This window comes from Chiloscyllium plagiosum, unplaced genomic scaffold, assembly GCF_037043375.1.
Source record: "Chiloscyllium plagiosum isolate Xiang-an unplaced genomic scaffold, Cpla_swu_hap1 HiC_scaffold_1, whole genome shotgun sequence".
In the NCBI taxonomy this organism is placed as follows: Eukaryota; Metazoa; Chordata; class Chondrichthyes; order Orectolobiformes; family Hemiscylliidae; genus Chiloscyllium; species Chiloscyllium plagiosum.
Window position 1 is genome coordinate 32,128,719 of NW_028270139.1, and position 18,668 is coordinate 32,147,386.

At 39.7% G+C, this 18,668-nt stretch overlaps 1 protein-coding gene across 8 annotated transcripts in view; it reads right to left on the minus strand.

Annotated features, from left to right (window-relative positions):
* The window catches only part of prdm5 (PR domain containing 5), a 351,179-nt gene that overhangs the window by 318,149 nt on the left and 14,362 nt on the right, over positions 1 to 18,668 (minus strand). For 5 of the 8 annotated variants that reach the window (XM_087988179.1, XM_043696605.2, XM_087988037.1 and 2 more), the window contains exons 2-3: positions 13,498 to 13,581; positions 2,597 to 2,719 (exon numbers count right to left, since the gene is read on the minus strand). In XM_087988179.1, coding sequence (XP_087844305.1) covers positions 2,597 to 2,719; positions 13,498 to 13,581 — 207 coding nt within the window. Of the gene's footprint in view, positions 1 to 2,596; positions 2,720 to 6,999; positions 7,106 to 13,497; positions 13,582 to 18,668 lie in introns of those variants that run through there. The other 3 variants (XM_087988085.1, XM_043696639.2, XM_087988124.1) reach the window with 3 other exon arrangements.

The window sequence follows — 18,668 nt, forward strand, 5'->3', positions numbered from 1 at the left end:
ATGGTAAAGGAGTTAAGTAAACGTATTGAATCAGTCTCTATGGTAGAATACACTAATAGCATTTCCAAAATATTTTTTTTTTTAAATCAAAGCTTAAAAGGGGGTGAGGAAACAAATGTAATAATAATTTCCAGAGAATAAAAGGACTAGGGAAACTAATATTGCCAAAGGCTTATATGCCCCCCTAGATTCTAGGATATTAAAGGAAGTAGTAGCTGAAATAGTGGATGCAACGGTAGTAATTTTCCCAAGGAATCCTCAGATTCTGGAAGAGTCCCAGAGGATTGGAAACTATGATATCTTTATCCAAAAGGGTGGGCGACCAAAGAAAAACCAAACCAGAAGCCAATCAGCTTAACCTATATCATTAGAAAAATGGTAAAGAGTCTATTATAAAAGGATAAGAGAACTTATAAATACACAATATAAATCAAGAATGGCTTCTTGAAGGAGAAGGAGAAAATATTTTTGCCAAATTGATTACAATTCTTTGATGAGGTAACAAGTAGTACAGATAAAGGGAAGCCAGGATTCATAATATATTTTGATTTTGAATAAGCAATCAAAAGGATATTGCACATAAGGCTACTTAATAAGTTGAGCCATGGTGTTGGGGTAGTATATTGGCCTGGACAGACGATAGTCTAATTAATAGAAAACAAAGTTTCAATTTGTCAACCTGAAGATAGTGGATCAGCGCTGGAATCACATTTATTTACAATACATATTAACAACTTGGGTGGGAAATATTGCAGTTAACACAAAAATAAGTGAGAAGACAAGCAGTGAGGATGATACAAAATGTCTGCAAAGGGATAGAGACACATGAAGAATTTAGGAAAAACTTCGGCAGATGGAATATAATGTGGGAAAATTGGAGAATGTGTACTTCGCCAGAGAGAATACAGAAACTAAATATTATTTAAACAATGAAAGCTGTAGAGTCCTTGTGCATAAATCACAAAAAGCTAGCATTGAAATTCAGAGGGCAAGAGGCAGCCAAATGGAACATTGACTTTTATTGCAAAGGGAATAGATTATAAAAAGAGAGATCTTGCTATACAAGGTGCTTGTAAGAAAACAACTGGAATACTATGAACAGTTTAGGTCCCCTTTCTAAGGAAAGATACATTAGCATTGGAGCCAGTCCAATAAAGATTCATTAGTTTGACCAATGGAAAACTTTTTCTCATGAGCAGTGGTTGAGTATATGGGCTGGACTCACTGGAGTTTAAATGAATCAGAGGCAACCTTTTGAATTATATAACATTCATTGGAGCATGATAAGTGGATGCTAAGAGATTGTTTTTCATTGTGGGAGAGTCTAGAAACCAGAGGGCACCATCTCACTATTAAGGGGTTACCCATTTAGGACAAAATTAAAAAGAATCTCTTCACACACAGAATAGTGAATCTGTGGACTTCTTTATCACAGAAGACTGTGAATCTGTGAAATTCTTTTCCACAATAGGCTACAGAGGCTGCATCTTTAAGTATACTTTAAATAAACTGATTTTTATCAGTAGGGGAATAAAGGGAAAAGGGAGAAAGGGGAGGAAAGTGGAGTTCAGGATTATCAATGAATGGCAGAGCAGACTGGATGGGCCAAGTGGCCTATCCTGTTCCTATGTCTTATCAAAAATCCTCTCCATTCACTGATAACTCAGATTGAAAACGGATCATCACTATCGTCACCTTTGAGGCGTTGTATTCTCAATCTCTAATGACAAATACCAACAGCATTTTCTATACTCAAAACAGCAAACCTCCACATGGAGAGACAAATGATAGAACATGCATTAAATTTCTCTTTTGAAGCAAAAATACAAGTCATTCATCCTTGGTGGTCTAGTTAACGGGGAGAAAGAAATCTTATCGGTGCAAGAGAAAGAGCAGCGTGTCAAATCCCAAGTCAATGAAGGAATACATGAATGACCTTTAACAGCCTGGAGAGAAGTGAACCACATCCCTGCCAGTTTCACAGAAGCATGACCTTGGCCTAAGCTTTAAGTATTTAAAAGTCATTTGCACCATTCAATTATATGCTATACTGCACGAGATTTCTCTCTTCCCCATGTGGTTAAGAAAGTGCAGAGAAGAGTTAAAAATATATGCTAAAAACAGACAGTCATTCTGCTAAAATGATTCAGTTAGCATTAAATGTAAAAAGTGCACAATCATTCGTTCAACATGGGCTATTGATATTAATGTTTTTGCCCAGCACTAGGTTGCTCTGCTTTTATTTTCCAACTTGATTGACATTGGCATAAAAAATTTAAAATTCCATATCAAATTAAGACTAAAAGCATCAGCGTATTGACTTCATAACACCACATTTTGAATATAGCAACATTATAGCACTTTTATTGAAACCTTAATATTTCCGATAAAGAACAGTATAATTACTACAGTTCCCAGATGTCCATTCCAGTTAATTATTGGAACTAAAAGCTAATTCATGAACATTACTGCCAAATTGCAAAGTAAGGAGCAGGCACCAAGCCAACACAGGTGGCTCTACGGTATGTAAAAAGAGAAAGACAACTGCTGAACTAGTAACCATGTCGAAAAGCCTCTGTGATACCACTCTATGTACCTGAATTGCAGCCAGATTTTTCTGCTCTTGTGTTGGGGCCTGATGGACAAAGCGCAGCCAGTTTGAATGCCGTGGATTACTGGCATCCAGAATATACAGCACTTCACCCTTACTCCCACGTACCTGCAAATGTCAAAGAAACATTCAGAAGTACAATCTGCTGCAGTAACAATAAAATTATTCGGAACAGTTTGCAGATTTTCCCCTTCATAACATGCCATATATGTCAAATGCACCGAAACAGCCATTATACGGACAAAGTGAAGCATTTGCTCTCCGAATGCACAAAGCTTTTCAAATAGAAGTGATTTGTAACACCAGTTAGTGAAAAAGAAATACAGCCAAAACATAGAAAGATGGTGCAATATCTGCCTATTTGCAAAATGAGAGTGGAGTTAAAAAAGGTTTCAGGTTCCACAGCTCTGAATGTTAACCTCAATTAAATACTAAAATTAACACAAGTGCTTTATCGCATATCATCATAATCAGAACAGAAGTTAAAAGCTTGTCCTTTTTGTGTACAAACAGCACACTTTGATCTTAAACTCTTCATACTGGCAGCAGCTAGAGGATTCAAGGGCTTCACCTCCAGAATATTCTGTAGGTGAAGCAACGTAATGGAATAGCTGGAGACAATTACAATAGACAGAATTTTTACGAACTTAGCCTCGGCGGCTCTTGCAGGTAAGATGTCAAATTTATGAGACAACTACTTTTCTCACTGTTCCAGATTGCCCTCAGTTTCACTGATCATCTCGGAATTTGCAGAACTGCTCATTATCCAAATGATAAATTGAATGGTCCAAAATTTATTCAAAAAGTCATTAATTCTGGCGTTGCCAGATAAAACAAATCCACCAAGAATTTTCATATTGGAAGTGCTTATTTTCTTAGGCTTTATGAAAAATGACTCCCCACTACCAGAAGTCTGCCCCATAATTGTATTTGTCTATTCGGAGATTTTAATATTTTTCAACATCCCAATTCGGAATTATTGTTGTACCTCTGAAATTATACCTCATTATTCTGATTATTTTCCTCAATTAGTGAAATCTTACCATTAGCAAAGGTAACCATCATCATTGGTTAATATTGAATTAGTGAGAGAAAGAATCGGAGTACAACTTCCACGATTTCAATCTTTCACACAGTTACAGGGCTCTGCTCTTTCAGGTCAGAAGTAAAATATTGCAAATGCTGAAAATGCTTTGCAGCCCAGTGAGCATCGATAGGGAGGAACTACAGTTAATGTTCTGGTCTGTGACCGTTCCTTGTAGAAGGTTTTAACTGTTTTCCAGTGATGGCAACCTTAAGGATGATGCAAGCACATCCATCAATGTCAGCTGACGCCCACCTACCAGAATGGGCAGATCTCGTGCCAGTTCATCTGAGATAGCAATGCAATTATGAATATAGTCAGAAACTTCAGTTCCATGTTCAATGGCCCTGGCAGCTGCTCCTCAGTAAAATCCCAGTCACGGTATCCTTTTCTGCTTTATTGTATCCATCATGTTCTTTGACATCTAGTGGGCTACAGGTTTGGCAGGTGCACCCTTTGTCTGAGCAAGAATATATTTTTTCCCCGATTCCTCCTTTATCGCCTCTGAATACCTCACACTGCTCAAACATGGATTTTTCCTTCAAGTTGCTGCCACCAGTCCATTTTTTTAAATCACATCTCAACATACTAACACTAGCTTAAAACATTTACTCCAGATCTATCTTTATCCTTTTCCATAATTACCCTAAACCTAACTAAATTATGATATCTACACGAAACTGTTCTCTCCATTGACATCCATTCTTCCTGCCCAGATTCATTCCCTAAAATGGGCTAGCACTGTCCTTTCGCTTGCTTGGGCGTGCCATACACTGGCTATAAGGTTGTCCAGAATGCATTTTAAATATTCTGCACTGATTGTACTCCAGTTCCTGCCTTTATATAAGATGCACAACAGGAAGGTAGAGGTGGTTAAGCTAAATCTAGGGGCCAGAACTCAAATTTGAGAAGTTTGAGTAACTCAAAGAGAAGAGACAAGATAAAAGAGAACGATATTAATATAGGAATGGATAAACAAACCATGACTGAAGGGATAGAGTACAAAGCAAGGAATTAACAAGACCAGGCTTAAGGTTACAAAAATATTAAGAAACAAAACTGGAGTCTCTGTATCTGAATCTACATAGAATTTGAAACAAAACATTTGAACAAAACATGTGAGCATAAATGTAAATAAATAAGTACAATCCAATAGCCTTTACAGAGACATAGTTGCAAGATGATACCAACTGAGACTTGCATATTAAAGTTAAAAGGGACAGCAGCCTAGGAAAAGGTGGAAGTGTGGTTGGTAGTTAATAATGATATTAGCACATCAGAAAAGGTGTCTTCGCAGTAGAAGACACTAGCAGCGTACCAGAAATTCAAGAGAGTCAGGAGGCAGAGGTGGGTGTGGTGGCCATCGCTAAAGCAAAGGTGCTGGGGAAGCTGAAAGATGTGAAGGTGGATAAATCATCCAGACCAAATCGGCTCTACCCTGGAGTTCTGAAGAAGATAGCTAAGGAGATTGTGGAAGTGGTGATCTTTCAGGAATCACTACAGTCAGGGATGGTGTCACAGGACTGGAAAATGGAGAGTAAAATACGCCTCTTAAGGAGGAAGGGTGGCATAAGATAGAAAATTATAGGCCAGTGGGCCTAACTTCATCATTGGTAAAAATGTTAGTCTATTATTAAGAATGAGATTGCAGAGTACATGGAAGTGCATGGTAAAATAGGGCTTTGTCAGCACAGCTTCATCACGGGGATGTCATGTCTGACAAATCTGTTAGAACTCTTTGAGGAGGTGATGAGTAAGTTAGACAAAGGTGAGCCAGTGGACATGATCTATTTGGATTTTCAGGAGGCCTTTCACAAGGTGCTACACTTGAGGCAGCTAAATAAGTGAAGAACCCATGGTGCCAGCATAGATTGAGGATTGGCTAACTGGCAGAAGGCAGAGAGTGGGAATAAAGAGGGATTTTTCAGTATGGCAGCTGGAATGATGTAAATGTGAAGGTTTACTAGATTAACACCTGGAACAGATGAGGAAATGTTACAGAAGTTCAGTTTGTATCCACTCGAATTTAAAACAGCAAAAGAAGCCTTAATTAAAGCATACATGATCCTCCAGGGTCTTGACAGGGAGCATGTGAAAAGGCCACTTCCTCCTGTGGAGGATTCTAGAACTTGTTTGAAAATCAGGGGTTATTCTTGAAGACAGTGACAAGGAGAATATTTGTTCTTAGAGGGTTATGGATCCTGGGATCGCTCTTCCTCAACAGGCAGTGAAAGCAGAGTATTTGAATAATTTTAAAGCTAAGGTAGATAGACGTTTGATGGGGTGAAAGGTTCTCATGAGTAGGCAGGTATATGTGGAGTCATCAGATCAGCCACAATCTTACTGAAAGGCAGAACAGGCTTGATGGGGTAAATGGCTGACTTCTGCTCCAAACTCATATGTTCTTATGTTTGTAAATTTTTAGGAAATTGAAATCATCCATTACTGACATTTCTATTCTTTAGTTCAACCCATATTGCCTCATTTGAAGATCCTTCCAGCTTTCATCTCAACTCAAAACTATGATGGTGTTTTTGAAGTATAGCTGCTTGGATGATACACCCCGTTCACTGAGGTTCCATATTTTTCCCCCAACTTCCTGCAACTTTTCCAGGTGGACGTGGTATAACTCAGTTTACAGGTGGTGCACAATCTGGGTACATTAGAATTAGAATCCTTACAGTGTGGAACCAGGCCCTTCAGTCCAACAAGTCCACACCGAACCTCCGAAGAGCATCCCACCCAGATCCATTCCCCTACATTTACCCCTGACTCATGCACCTAACCTATACATGCTTGAACACTACGGGCAATTTAGCCTGGCCAATTCACCTAACCGGCACATCTTTGGATTGTGGGAGGAGACCAGAGCACCCGGAGGAAACTCCACACAGATAGTCACCCGAAGCTCGAAACAAACCCAGGACCCTGGTGCTGAGAGGCAGCAGTGCTAACCACTGTGCCACCATGCCGTCCCTGCCATGAACTATTTCTTAAAAGTTGTAGATGATGTAGATCTGATGGAACATTTGATTTAAAGTATTTTCAACGCCTTTCCTGGAACAATAACAAAATATTGGCCTTAGAAGTGATGCTCATAATTGATGAATAATTAAAAATAAAACAATTCCCAACACATTGCAATACATGCTCACTGCAATTTGGAGGCACAATTTTGGGGTCAATAGCCGTAAATTACAAATTTTTAAATAATGCAGCCAAGAATTCCAAAGTAGCTTCATTGTTAAAAGTGACTGACATATGATGCAGTAATGAAACACACTGACCAGCAGTGAACCCTAACCTGTTCTTAGCTGGTTAGTTTCAGCTGCAGCAGTAGTGACAGCTTTGTAATTGGTTTCAGAGTTCATGGTTAGAGATAGGTGGTAAACCTGAACTGGCATTCCTACCTTCAAAAAAAAAGAAGAGGAAAAGAGAAAGTTGAATGGATGGGGCAAAAAGCAAAAAAGGAACTAAATGTCAATTGATCCAATCTGTACAAGCTGTTTGGATTTTACATTAGAAATTGCAGTTAGGGAATTGGTTGTACAATTTTAAAAGCCAATTTGGATGTTGCCCAGAAATGTTCAACTCTCCAAGAACATAACACTTGAGCAGTTAATGTTATTGAAGAAAAATGAAGGCAGATGCCTTGAAACGTTCCTGCACCCAGTTCGCACACATCAACTGGTGAATGCGTATAATATGCTTCCTGACACGCCAAATAAAATTGTACATGTGCCCAAGGACATAAGAGTCAAATTGTGCAGCAATGACATGATTATAAAAGGAAAAACAGCATATTGCTTGCATTTCCTCAAATGAATTCTTTCGCAAATTCAATTCAAACTTATACATTTCTTAAATGAACCTCAAAATGGGATATTCAGCCAATCCTAGAACAGAAGACAAAATGCTATTATTTTAACATTCCAAACCTCCAAAAGAAAACCACTACTTTCCAGAATTTTATCCAAGTTTTATTATTTTGTGAGTAAAGCTAGAAAGGACTTGTGGGGTCAAACCATATTTCAGTTTTAATCTCTTAATCGAGACTGGAAGACACTCATTCACATAATAAGTAGTTTGCTGTATAGTTTAATTTTTTTTAATCCTTGCTGTAGCAGTACCTCAATTTTTATATATTTTTAAAGCTTGTGAGCAACTGTGTGCCTCATATCTAGCCAATTATTTGATTGAGCTTAACCAATCTCCAACGATCTGTGGTTGAATATCTCCTTATCTTCAATCACATGGTTCCCCGTGGTGATTTGATCCAGAGTCACAAAAGTATATGTAAATATGTTGATATCCTTCGACTGTCTACCTCCACCACCCCTCTCATCCCCTACTTTCTTCCTGGCATCCTGAGCACATCCTTTCTTGCAGTTATAACTTCTCCCAGTCATACTTCACAAAAACAGAAGCCATCAGCTTCTGCCCTTGTTACTGATGTCATCCCATGCCTGAAATTATCTACATCTTATCATACAATTCGCAGTCCTAGTGCTCTGTTTGACTCATGGCTGAGTTTTTAATTTCATGTCTTCATCCTAAAGATTACCTATTTCGACCACTGTAATATCCTTACTCAGTACATGGGACTCTGAATGGTCATTCACACTATTGTCATCTTCAGACTCAATTCCTCCAATGTTCATCTTCCAATTCTCCATTAACCTCATTCAACCAAAACTCCCCTGCCCAATACATTTCCTATATCTAATATCACCCTCGTACTCACTGATTACATTAGCACTCAATCCCCAAACACCTCAAAATTTAGAACCTCAAATTTAAATCCATCCATCCCTCTTACTTCCATAAATTCCTCAAGTTCTTCAATTTATGCTTATTCCTCTGATTGCTTCTTACTGACTCTCTTTTCCCCCTCTCTTCAGCAAATGCTGATAATCAAACTTGCTGGATTGCATTCGAACCGTACGCTCCTATCACTGTGTAGGAACAAGAGTAAGTCAGTCAGCCTCAATAAGTAACCCTCCACCACGTCCTCCAAGCTTCTACCCATCTCTTAATCTCAACGTTCATTTTCCCCACATCTTTGAAGAACCTTAGAACGTTTTTCAATGTCAAAGGCATTATAGACTATAGCAGTTATCTACTGACTGCTTAGCTTGATCAGTCGTCAGTTGATTTAGCTTCAACCAGTGATCCATCATTGCTAGCAGTTTACCATTTAAACAGTATTAAATTTATTTGAGTATTTATCGTTTAAAGAAGAGCACCTCCAATTTACAGTATCAGATCAAGTTCAAATTAAGGTAATGCTAACGAGTCAGGTATTTGCAGCCATTTCAGCTTGAACAAGTACTGTCAGCTAGTTTTGGTCAGGAAACAAAGATAACTTGAAACCATTTCAAGACAACATAATATTTTGAACCCTTCTCAACATCCTAACTTATTAACTCTACCCTTTGTTTCTTTTTCTTTGCTCTACATCCACCATCCAGATGGAAGAGCAAGCAGATAAGACACAAACTGAATTGGGCTGATAACTATCACTCAAACTTAACTACAAATGGTATCGACTGCCATTAATGTTGCTCTAATACAGGTACACATATTAACAATGCAGGGCTGAATATTACAAGCCCTTCGAGGGACCAACTGGTGGTGAGAAGGCATTTTCCCATAGCTATTCCATTTCCATCTCCAAGGGGCGGGGAATTTATCAGAGTGCCTGCCCAGGGTCCAAATGAACTATTATTGAGTGGTTCTCCTGGTGTTCACTGGCATTTCACCTGCATTCTTGGGCAGAAGTCAATCTCACAGCAACAGGATTGCCTACACACATAGAACCCTAGCTACCTCTATCTCACTAGTGCCTGCCTACTGACCAGGACAGCCCAAAGCATGAATTTATCAATGCAGCCTCTTCCTCCCCTGCAGTTCCAGTAGTGGCACTGCTGAAGTGGCTAGTCCTCTGATTGGGCCTGCAGCTCATGGGGGTAGGGCACCAAAATGCAACTCCAGATCCCTGAAGTGTCATCATCTGTACTCCTCCCCACTCCCTACACCACCTTAGGGCAACACTGGTGGCATACCAGTGTCAAACATATAAAGTGCTTCCAAGTTTTGCCTCATAAAATAAAGAAACAATGGAGCTGAAGGTTATAGAGGCAGGCAGGAAAGTGAAGACAAGATGACAAGCAGAACATCTATGATCACTGAATGGCGAAGCTGGCTTACAGGATTCAGTGACTTAGTCCTGTTTCTAATTCCTATGTTCCAAAAGTAATTTCACGCCAATTTGAGTTTGCACTGACAGAAATTAGTCTGAAGTTGTGCTTCAAATAATACAGAACTCGATTGGGTTGGGATCACTTTATTTTTAAGAATAAGTTGCTCATCTTTTCCAATGCTTCCCCACACTCCTGCAGCTAGATGGTTCCTTTCCTATCTAATCAGTGATAGAGTATGTTAGGAAATTGTTTTTCTTCCCTTATCGTTACCTCAAATATTTCCCAAATGATAAAATCTTGCTTGCCTCTTTTTTTAAAAAATTACCTTCATCCTGGCCCTCAATAATGTCATCTAAAAGCACAGAATCAGCTTGTACAGCAATGGGACCCAGCACGGACTCAATACAACAGTCAACTACTGCACTGCTACTAAATTGTTGCAAACATCCAATATTGGTTAAGCAAAAGTTCCCTATAATAGCTATTAGAAACACTGTAGCAATTGCTTAGAGCCCCCACTCGACAATTTGCTCACTAGCCACTGACTCCATCCCTCAAATTAGCAACGGTCTGAGAATAAGCTATATTGTTTGCAATCCTGGTCATATTTTACCCCAACAATTCCACGAGGCATCTTGGGAATTTTATTACATTTAAAAGGTGCAAAATAAAAATACATTGTGGTGATTTGGATGAAGGGATTGAAGGTATGGCAGCGACATTTGCTGATCATGCAAAGATACGTTATTAAGTGAGTTGTGAAGAGAATGTAAGAAGCCTACAAAAGAGATATAAACAGTTAAGTGAGTACACAAAGATCTGGCAAATGGAGTACAATGTGAAAAGTCTAAAATTGTTCACTTTGGTGGAAAGAATGAAAGAGAAGCATATAATCTAAATGGGGAAGAGATTACAGAGCTCTGAGATGCAGAAAGAATTTGGTGTTCTAGTACATGAATCACCGAAAGTCAATATGCAGGTAGAGCAAGTAATCACAAAAACAAATAGAATGCTATGTTTTCTTGCAAAGACAGTTGCATGCAAGAGTAGAGGGGTTCTACTTCAGTTATACAAAGCATCATTGAAACTGCATCTGGAGTACTCTGTACAGTATTGGTCACTCTATTTCAGAAAGGATATTAATGCACTGGAAGCAGTTCAGAGAATGTTAACTTAATTAATACCTGGAATGAGTAAATTGCGCATGTGGAAAGATGAGATAGGCTAGGCCTGTATCCTCTGGAGTTTGGAAGAGTCAGAGGTGATGTAATTGAAACATAAGATCTGAGGGGACTTGACCCATTTCCTCTTGTGCATATTTCCTCTTGTGGGAGAAACTAGAACTAGGAGTCTGACTTTAAAAATAAGGGGCACACATTTAAAGCAGAGATGAGGAAACTTTTTTTCTCTCTCAGAGGGTTGACGGTCTTTGAAATTCCCTTCCTCAAAAAGCAACGGATGCAAAATCTTTAAATCTTTTTAAAGCAGAGGTTGGTAGATTCTTGATTACCAACTGAATGAAAGATGATCAAGGATATGCAGGAATATAGAGTTCAGAATAAAATCAAGACAACCATGATCTTATTGAATGGTGGGGCAGACATAAACAGACCAACTGACATACTCTGGTTACTTATTTGTTTATTGTGCCTAACTGATCCATGTTCTGTATAAAATGACCACAGTTGCTGTCTCTTCACCAATAAAAATATAAATAAATGTGCAATCCTAAAATACTAGTAATACCTGTACTGTCTTCATTAATTTCTGGAACATGGGACTCCTGTGGAAAACCAGTATTTATTGCCCATCCCCAAGCCCACACTGAATCAGAGCACTGAGCTATAGGTAGAGTTTTCCAAGATTCTGACCCATTGATGGCAAAGTAACATCAACATATCTCCCAGGCAGGATGCCTTGTGACTTAAAGGAGGTGGTGTTCCCCTCCACTTGGTTTCCTCATCCTTCTGTGATAGAGGTCACAGGTTTGGGAGATGCTTTGAAGAAACTTTAGCGACTTGCTACAGTGAGTGGCAAGTAAAATTCAACAAAAAGATGCGCGTGTGAGTAGCACAAGAAATTTATTTTTTAAAAAGTCACCACAGTCCCAGAGATCATAGGGCTGCTTTCTTACGGTGACATCAGCTGGTACAGGAATTGAACCCATGCTGTTGGCATCAATTTACACGGCAAGTCAGCTGTCCAGCCAATTGAGTTAACCAACCCTCTTGAAAGAAGGTAAGTTTGTTACATCAAAATATCTTGCATGGCCCAGCACTTCACCAGGAAACCCATGAATTAGCCGTTTATCCAGATTCAGTCACGAGTAGAAACTTACAGGCATAGCATATAACATCCATATTGTCCCCTAATAGCAAGCACAACCATTATTTTCAACAACTTGAACTATTCTATACAAGGTCTGGGCAGATTTTATAAAACCTACATGAGAACTGAGAAAAGAACCAGTTTTGCTTGTGATCAAACACCCTAATTCAAAACTTGACAAAGTTGAACTAAACACACAGTCAGGTGCTCCAGGGAATCTCTGGCAATCCTCAGTCAGATTAACACAGATATCATATTCCTGAATGAAGTGTTCATCAGTAAAGGCTACAATAGTTTCACATTAAGTAATGTGGATAATTTCCAGGAAGTTGTATTGTTCGGCTTTTCAATTTCAAATAAAGAATATCCCACCAACATGGAACGTGAAGTATTATAAAAAAAAACTTCCATAAAAAAAATAAAGACATAACACTTGGTGTTATGGCTTCTTTTCTACACAACATCCCCTTGAATGCTTTAAAACATTTCTACTTTACTAATTTAGTAAAATGGTAATCCAAGGATGGACCAACCCTTTTAATGAAAATGAATTCAACTTACTGTGAGAATAAAACAGATAGAAGAAAACAAAATGACTGAGAAATGACAAACTAGCTGAGCAAATAGAAGCAAAATTATAATCTGGCACAATGACTGAGCAGGAGACTTTTCAAATTTAATTTGCTTAAAATATTCTCAGTTCCCTGCACTACGATTTCTTTAGTATGCAGCAGTCTGATATAGAAACACATTCAGAGAAGACTTCTTTGCTTCCATTGTATTTACAATTGATGTCATAAATGTAAATGTTTCTTTCCCCAATCCCCCATCCCCTGAAAGGTGCTCTAAGGCAAATCTTCCCACATTGCACTGCATTATTTATTACCCCAAGACCACCTAAGAAGATAGACAGAGATCACCACAGGGAAGCAAGTAATCAGCAAACACACAATCCCATTAGAAAAGCACTCAATCCCAGGTGGACTCTGTTACCGCTTTCTATAATCATTTCATTGAGGTTTGCAAGTGGCGACATACAGATTACATGTCTGATATGTCATCACACAGGATCAATGAAACAGATGTGTTGTTTAATGTTTCCCACGTGAGATTATATAAATGTCCTATACTGGAGTGAAACGGAACATGCAATAAAAGGAAAACAAGACCTTCAGCTAGAAAGGGAGCAATACATGTTCAAGTCTGTGTGCAGGATGAAACTGTTTTACTGTCAACCACATCTGATCTAATGCAGTAAGATGAGTTGTTACCTCCCACATCAACCTGGGATCCATGCTTTCATTCAGTTCATTGGGCATTCTTTTTTCTCCAGCAAAGGGCCCAAATTTCTCTCCCTGCCAATAAGAGAAAAGAGGGCAAGTTACAATCATAGACTGCATATCCGAAAGAGAGAAAAATCAAATCTAAGACAACCTGCATTTGATTGGACTCCCAGTTTTGCAAAACAGATACTCAGATTACAACTTAATACTGTTACAACCTTGAAATAGGCAACAATAAAACACAATTTTCGCAGTAAGTCAATTGTAAGTAGTTCACAAACAGAAATCATAGAGTCACAAAATGTAATAGTTATACGGCACAGAAACAGACACTTGAGCCCAACTCATCCATGCCGATCAGATATCACAAGTTAATCTAGTCCCATTCGCTAGCACTTGGCCCATATGCCTCTAAACCTTTCCTGCTCATGTACTCATCCAGATGCCTTTTAAATGCTTTCTTCACCACCCTGTCTATCTGTGACTCCACATTCAAGGAACTACGCATCTGCACCTATGGGTCCTTTTGTTCGGCAATGTTACCCAGGGCCCTATCATTAACTATATAAGTCTTGCCCTGATTTGCCTTTCCAAAATGTAAAAGCTCACATTTATCTGAATTAAACTCCATCTGCCTCTCCTCATCCCATTTGATCAAAGTATGGTTGTACGCTGAGATAACCTCCTTCACTGTCCACTACACCAGCAATTTTGGTGTCACCTTCAAAATTACTAGCCATTCCTCCTATATGCACATCCAAATCATCTATATAAATGTCAAAAAGCAGTGGACACAGCATCCATCCTTGAGGCATACCACTGCTCATGGGTCTCTAGTCCAAAAAGCAACTGTCCACCATCATTCTCTACCTCCTACCTTCAAGCCAATTTTGTTTCCAGTTGTCTGGCTCCCCTTGAATTCACCATGTTTATTAATGATATATGACACTATTTATATTAAGAAAAACAGAAAAGCCCTTCAGAAGTCTCCAACGTCCGATGTGTTCTTATTGTTCTTGAGAAATTAAATTTTACCGTTTCTGGCTGTGCCCGCAGAATTCTTCGTGAAAACTGAAGTACTTCACTGAAAATCCTGTTATGCCCTTTTTAAATGATGTTACTGTCCATTGTGAGGCACTGTTCCAATTTATAGCTGTTGCAGTGACAAAGGGCACAAAACAATAATAAAAACAATTCTAAATGAAGGTAATACCTAGCGTAATAAAGTATTGGTCTATATAGGTGGATACCCTGATGGTGAAGAAACATCTTTGGATCCAGCATTCAAATTAAAACAAGCTTATGTTCACTGTCAAATTCTGTTAAGTTAAAGTATTAAACACTCCAATGTGAGACCATTTGATTATTTTGAGAACCTGAATTCCACCTATTTGACATTAGAATCCTCTGTACTATTGTACTAAAATGTTCAATCACATTTTCAGTGTTCACTCCTTTGCACAAAAATGATTTGATTTGTCACTAAACCATTCTATTTTCTGTATTCTGTTTGCTTCCAGGAAAAAAGTACGGGTTTGCATAAGGATTGTAAAATGCCATAATGCGATTTTTGAGAAGATTTGTAGCTCAGGTTGAGGTTTAGGTAGTAAAATGCCATAATATTGATCTGGTAATTAGATAGGATAAAAAATACTTAAAGATAAGGATGCAAAAAATCTTCCAGTTTTGCAGTGGAAGCATTTTCAGTCATTCCACTGTTCTACAGCAACCAAAAAAAATTCTTTATCTGGATTAAGTAATGCTGTCCTTTTAAAGGCATAGAGTCATAGAGATGCACAGAAACAGACCTTTTGGTCCAATTTGTCCACGCTGACTAGATATCCTAACCTAATCTAGTTCCTTTTGTCAACAGTTGATCCATATCCCTCCAAACCCATCCTATTCATATACCCATCCAGACGCCTTTTAAACGTTATAATTGTACTAGCCTCCACCACTTCCTCTGCCAGCTTACTCCATACACGCATCACCCTCTGTGTGAAAACGTTGCGCCTTAGGTCCCTTTTAAATCTTTCTGTTCTGACCCTAAACCTATGCCCTCGCATTCTGGACTCTCCCATCCCAAGGAAAAGACCTTATCTATTTACCATATCCATGTCACTCATAATTTTATAAACCTCTGTAAGGTCACCCCTCAGCCTCTGACGCTCCAGGAAAAAAGGCCCAGCCTATTCAACCTCTCTCTGTAGCTCAAACACTCCAACCCTGGCAACATCCTTGTAAGTTTTTTCAAGTCAAATAGCATACCAGAGTAAAGTGGATGGCTCAATAATTGTCTTGCCTCACAGCTTGCTAGGGTTTTGTGGCAGAACTTTGAAACAACAGCGCCAGCCAAAATGGCAGGATCTGTCTCAAACACACTGGAAACTACAGTGGGCTTTGCAGTAGCTCCTCCATAACACTCCATGATCCTGCTTCTGGGTTTCCCAACCAGAGTAGCCACTGAGGCATAATGAAACTGTGGACAGAACAATTGCAAATTTAAAGTATGTTTAAACTGGGAATGGGTTCTTGAAACTGTAGCAGCCACAGCAAGAGGAAGTGACAACATGGTTAGGCTGCCTATCACATCCCACACCTCGATATTCTCATTCATACTTGGAGACCCCACTGTGGCAACAGAGGAACTGAAATAAGATAATGTTTCCCAAGGATAAGACAAAGAGGTCAGTCTCTCCACCTGAGTAGTTGTGTAAGAGGCCAAAGAAATCAGCAGCAGAGATGCAATTCTTCCAACCTAGAGACTGCACCAAAAGAATCTAGAACCTTAGAAGGGTAGAGAAGGTGAGTTGTAGAACACTCCCAGGTTTCAAATCCCACACTCTGACATATTCAACATTCTCCGGCACATGAAATCTCCTCAGATCAAAAGACCTCACAGTTCCAGTCATTCCATCCTCTCCTCACACCCCTAGCTCTTCAATGTTCATGCTTACCTTATTACCCTCTCACGTCCAAACCTCTGCTGCCCTCACGAATATTGCTCCTCCCTCATCTCCACACATGCTGTTTCTAACACTGAAAACTCCCTGCTTTCCCCCTTCAATGAAGAGAATTCATCACACCAGGAAAAGACACTGATCCAGGGAAAGGAGATCAGGGGAGATGAAGTCCTCCAATTACAGGCACCTGAGCAGTTACAAGCAATATATTTCTACTTGCTCCACTAGGGAAGACATTTTGTTGCAGGATGGTGCAGCTGTCAGCAGTGACCTCCTGAGCCTCTGGTGTTACTATATTCAAGAGAACAGATCCTCTGTCTATCAGACCCTACACTGTGTGCTTTACTCCACAGAACAGGATATCTATGCCTCTCTCTGCTCTGGGGAGTGATGTGTGACTAAGACGATGGTGTCTGTGTTACTGCTGGTATTTCTCATAGTGCTACACCATTTGTTCCTTATTAAGGTGGAGCTTACACAAGTTGCTCCCATCCCAATGTCTAGTTAAGCACAAATATGACATTAAGAAACGACTTTAAGTTTAGGAAGAGACTGGTAGTAGCTATTAGTTGTCTCGGCACACAATATCACAACACTTAAGTCTGGGTATGGAATGAAAGGAATAAGACAAAGGAAGACCACAAATACCCTCTTCAGAAGAAAAGATAATTGTGTTTTTCCTGTCTTGGAATCTATTAACAATAGTGAAAGCTGGCACAAGGAAATGCAATATAACTTGAGTGAAGGACAAAAGTTCCTCTCACCAAAACAGGGCTGCAGCTCTTCAGTTTCATTAAGTAAAGGCTCTGGGGTTTTCCTGTCTCACTGAAAAGTAATACCCCAATGTGCACTTACCGCGTTGACTCTGGCAAGTTGCTGACAGCTCAGGAATTAAGTGTACGATTGCTGCATCTGGTAACTGTGTAGGAATTCACTTGATAAACAAAGACCATGCATCTTGATAGCATGGAAGGGGCTGGAAGCCAGTTGTGTGGGGTTGGGTGACCATGCGCTTGGAGGTGAGATTACTAGATTAAATGAGATTAGTGACTGCTGTGGATGATGAGGTCTGATGCTCGATGGTGCGGTCATAGTTCCAGGGGAGATAGCAAGAGGTATCTGACGGCTGGCACTCAGCCTCCCCAATGTCGAAGTCAGTTGCCTCAGGCTTAATTACAAGGTTAGGGACGAATCCGAGAGCACAGAGTGCAGTCAGTTCAGCGTAAAATAGTGCGAATGGGGGGGGTTGGGGTGGGGGGGGGGGGGGGGGGGGGGGGGTGGAGGCAGATTCAGGTGACCAATTTCACATCGACAGTTCTCAATGCACAAGTCAAGGTCAGACTGAGCAGCCTATAGTTTCCTGGTTTATCACTTACTCCCTTCTTGAACAATGGTACCACATTGGCTGTCCTCCAGTATCTCACCTGCGGCCAGAGAAGAATTGAACATTTTTGCAGGTGCCTCTGCTTTTTCCTCCCTTGCCTCACTCAACAACTCCAGCAAGATGCCATCACCTGACACATATTAAAAGGGAGGAAATGGCCTCGTGGTATTATGGAGGAGAAAGTGAGGACTGCAGATACTGGAGATCAGAGCTGAAAAATGTGTTGCTGGAAAAGCGCAGCAGGTCAGGCAGCATCCAAGGAGCAGGAGAATCCTCAGGAATGCTTATGCCCAAACCGTTGATTCTCCTGCTCCTTGGATGCTGCCTGACCTGCTGTGCTTTTCCAGCAACACATTTTTCACCTCGTGGTATTATCATTGGATTGCTAATCCAAAGGCTTAGTTAATGTTTTGGACACCTGCATTTGAATCCCACAACTGCAGATGATGTAGTTTGAATTCAATAAAAATCTGGACTTTAAATAGTCTAATAGTCCAGAATACATTTAATCCAGTCCCGCAGAACTATCTACTTTTAAACTTGCCAGACCACTCAATCTCCTTTCTATCTGTGCTAATTTCTTCCAATGTACCCCAGACCTTCTTGATTTCTCTACCTATATCATCACTCTCACGAATGAACACCAACCAAATGCATTCATTTGGAGCCCTCCCTACATCTTCTGCTTCCATGCACAAATTAGCAATTCGTTGGCTCTACTTGTTCACTCATTTATCCTTTAGTCCTTAATGTAACAGCATAAGATTTGCTTTATTTTGTCTGCCACTATCTTTTCATATTCCCTTTTAGTT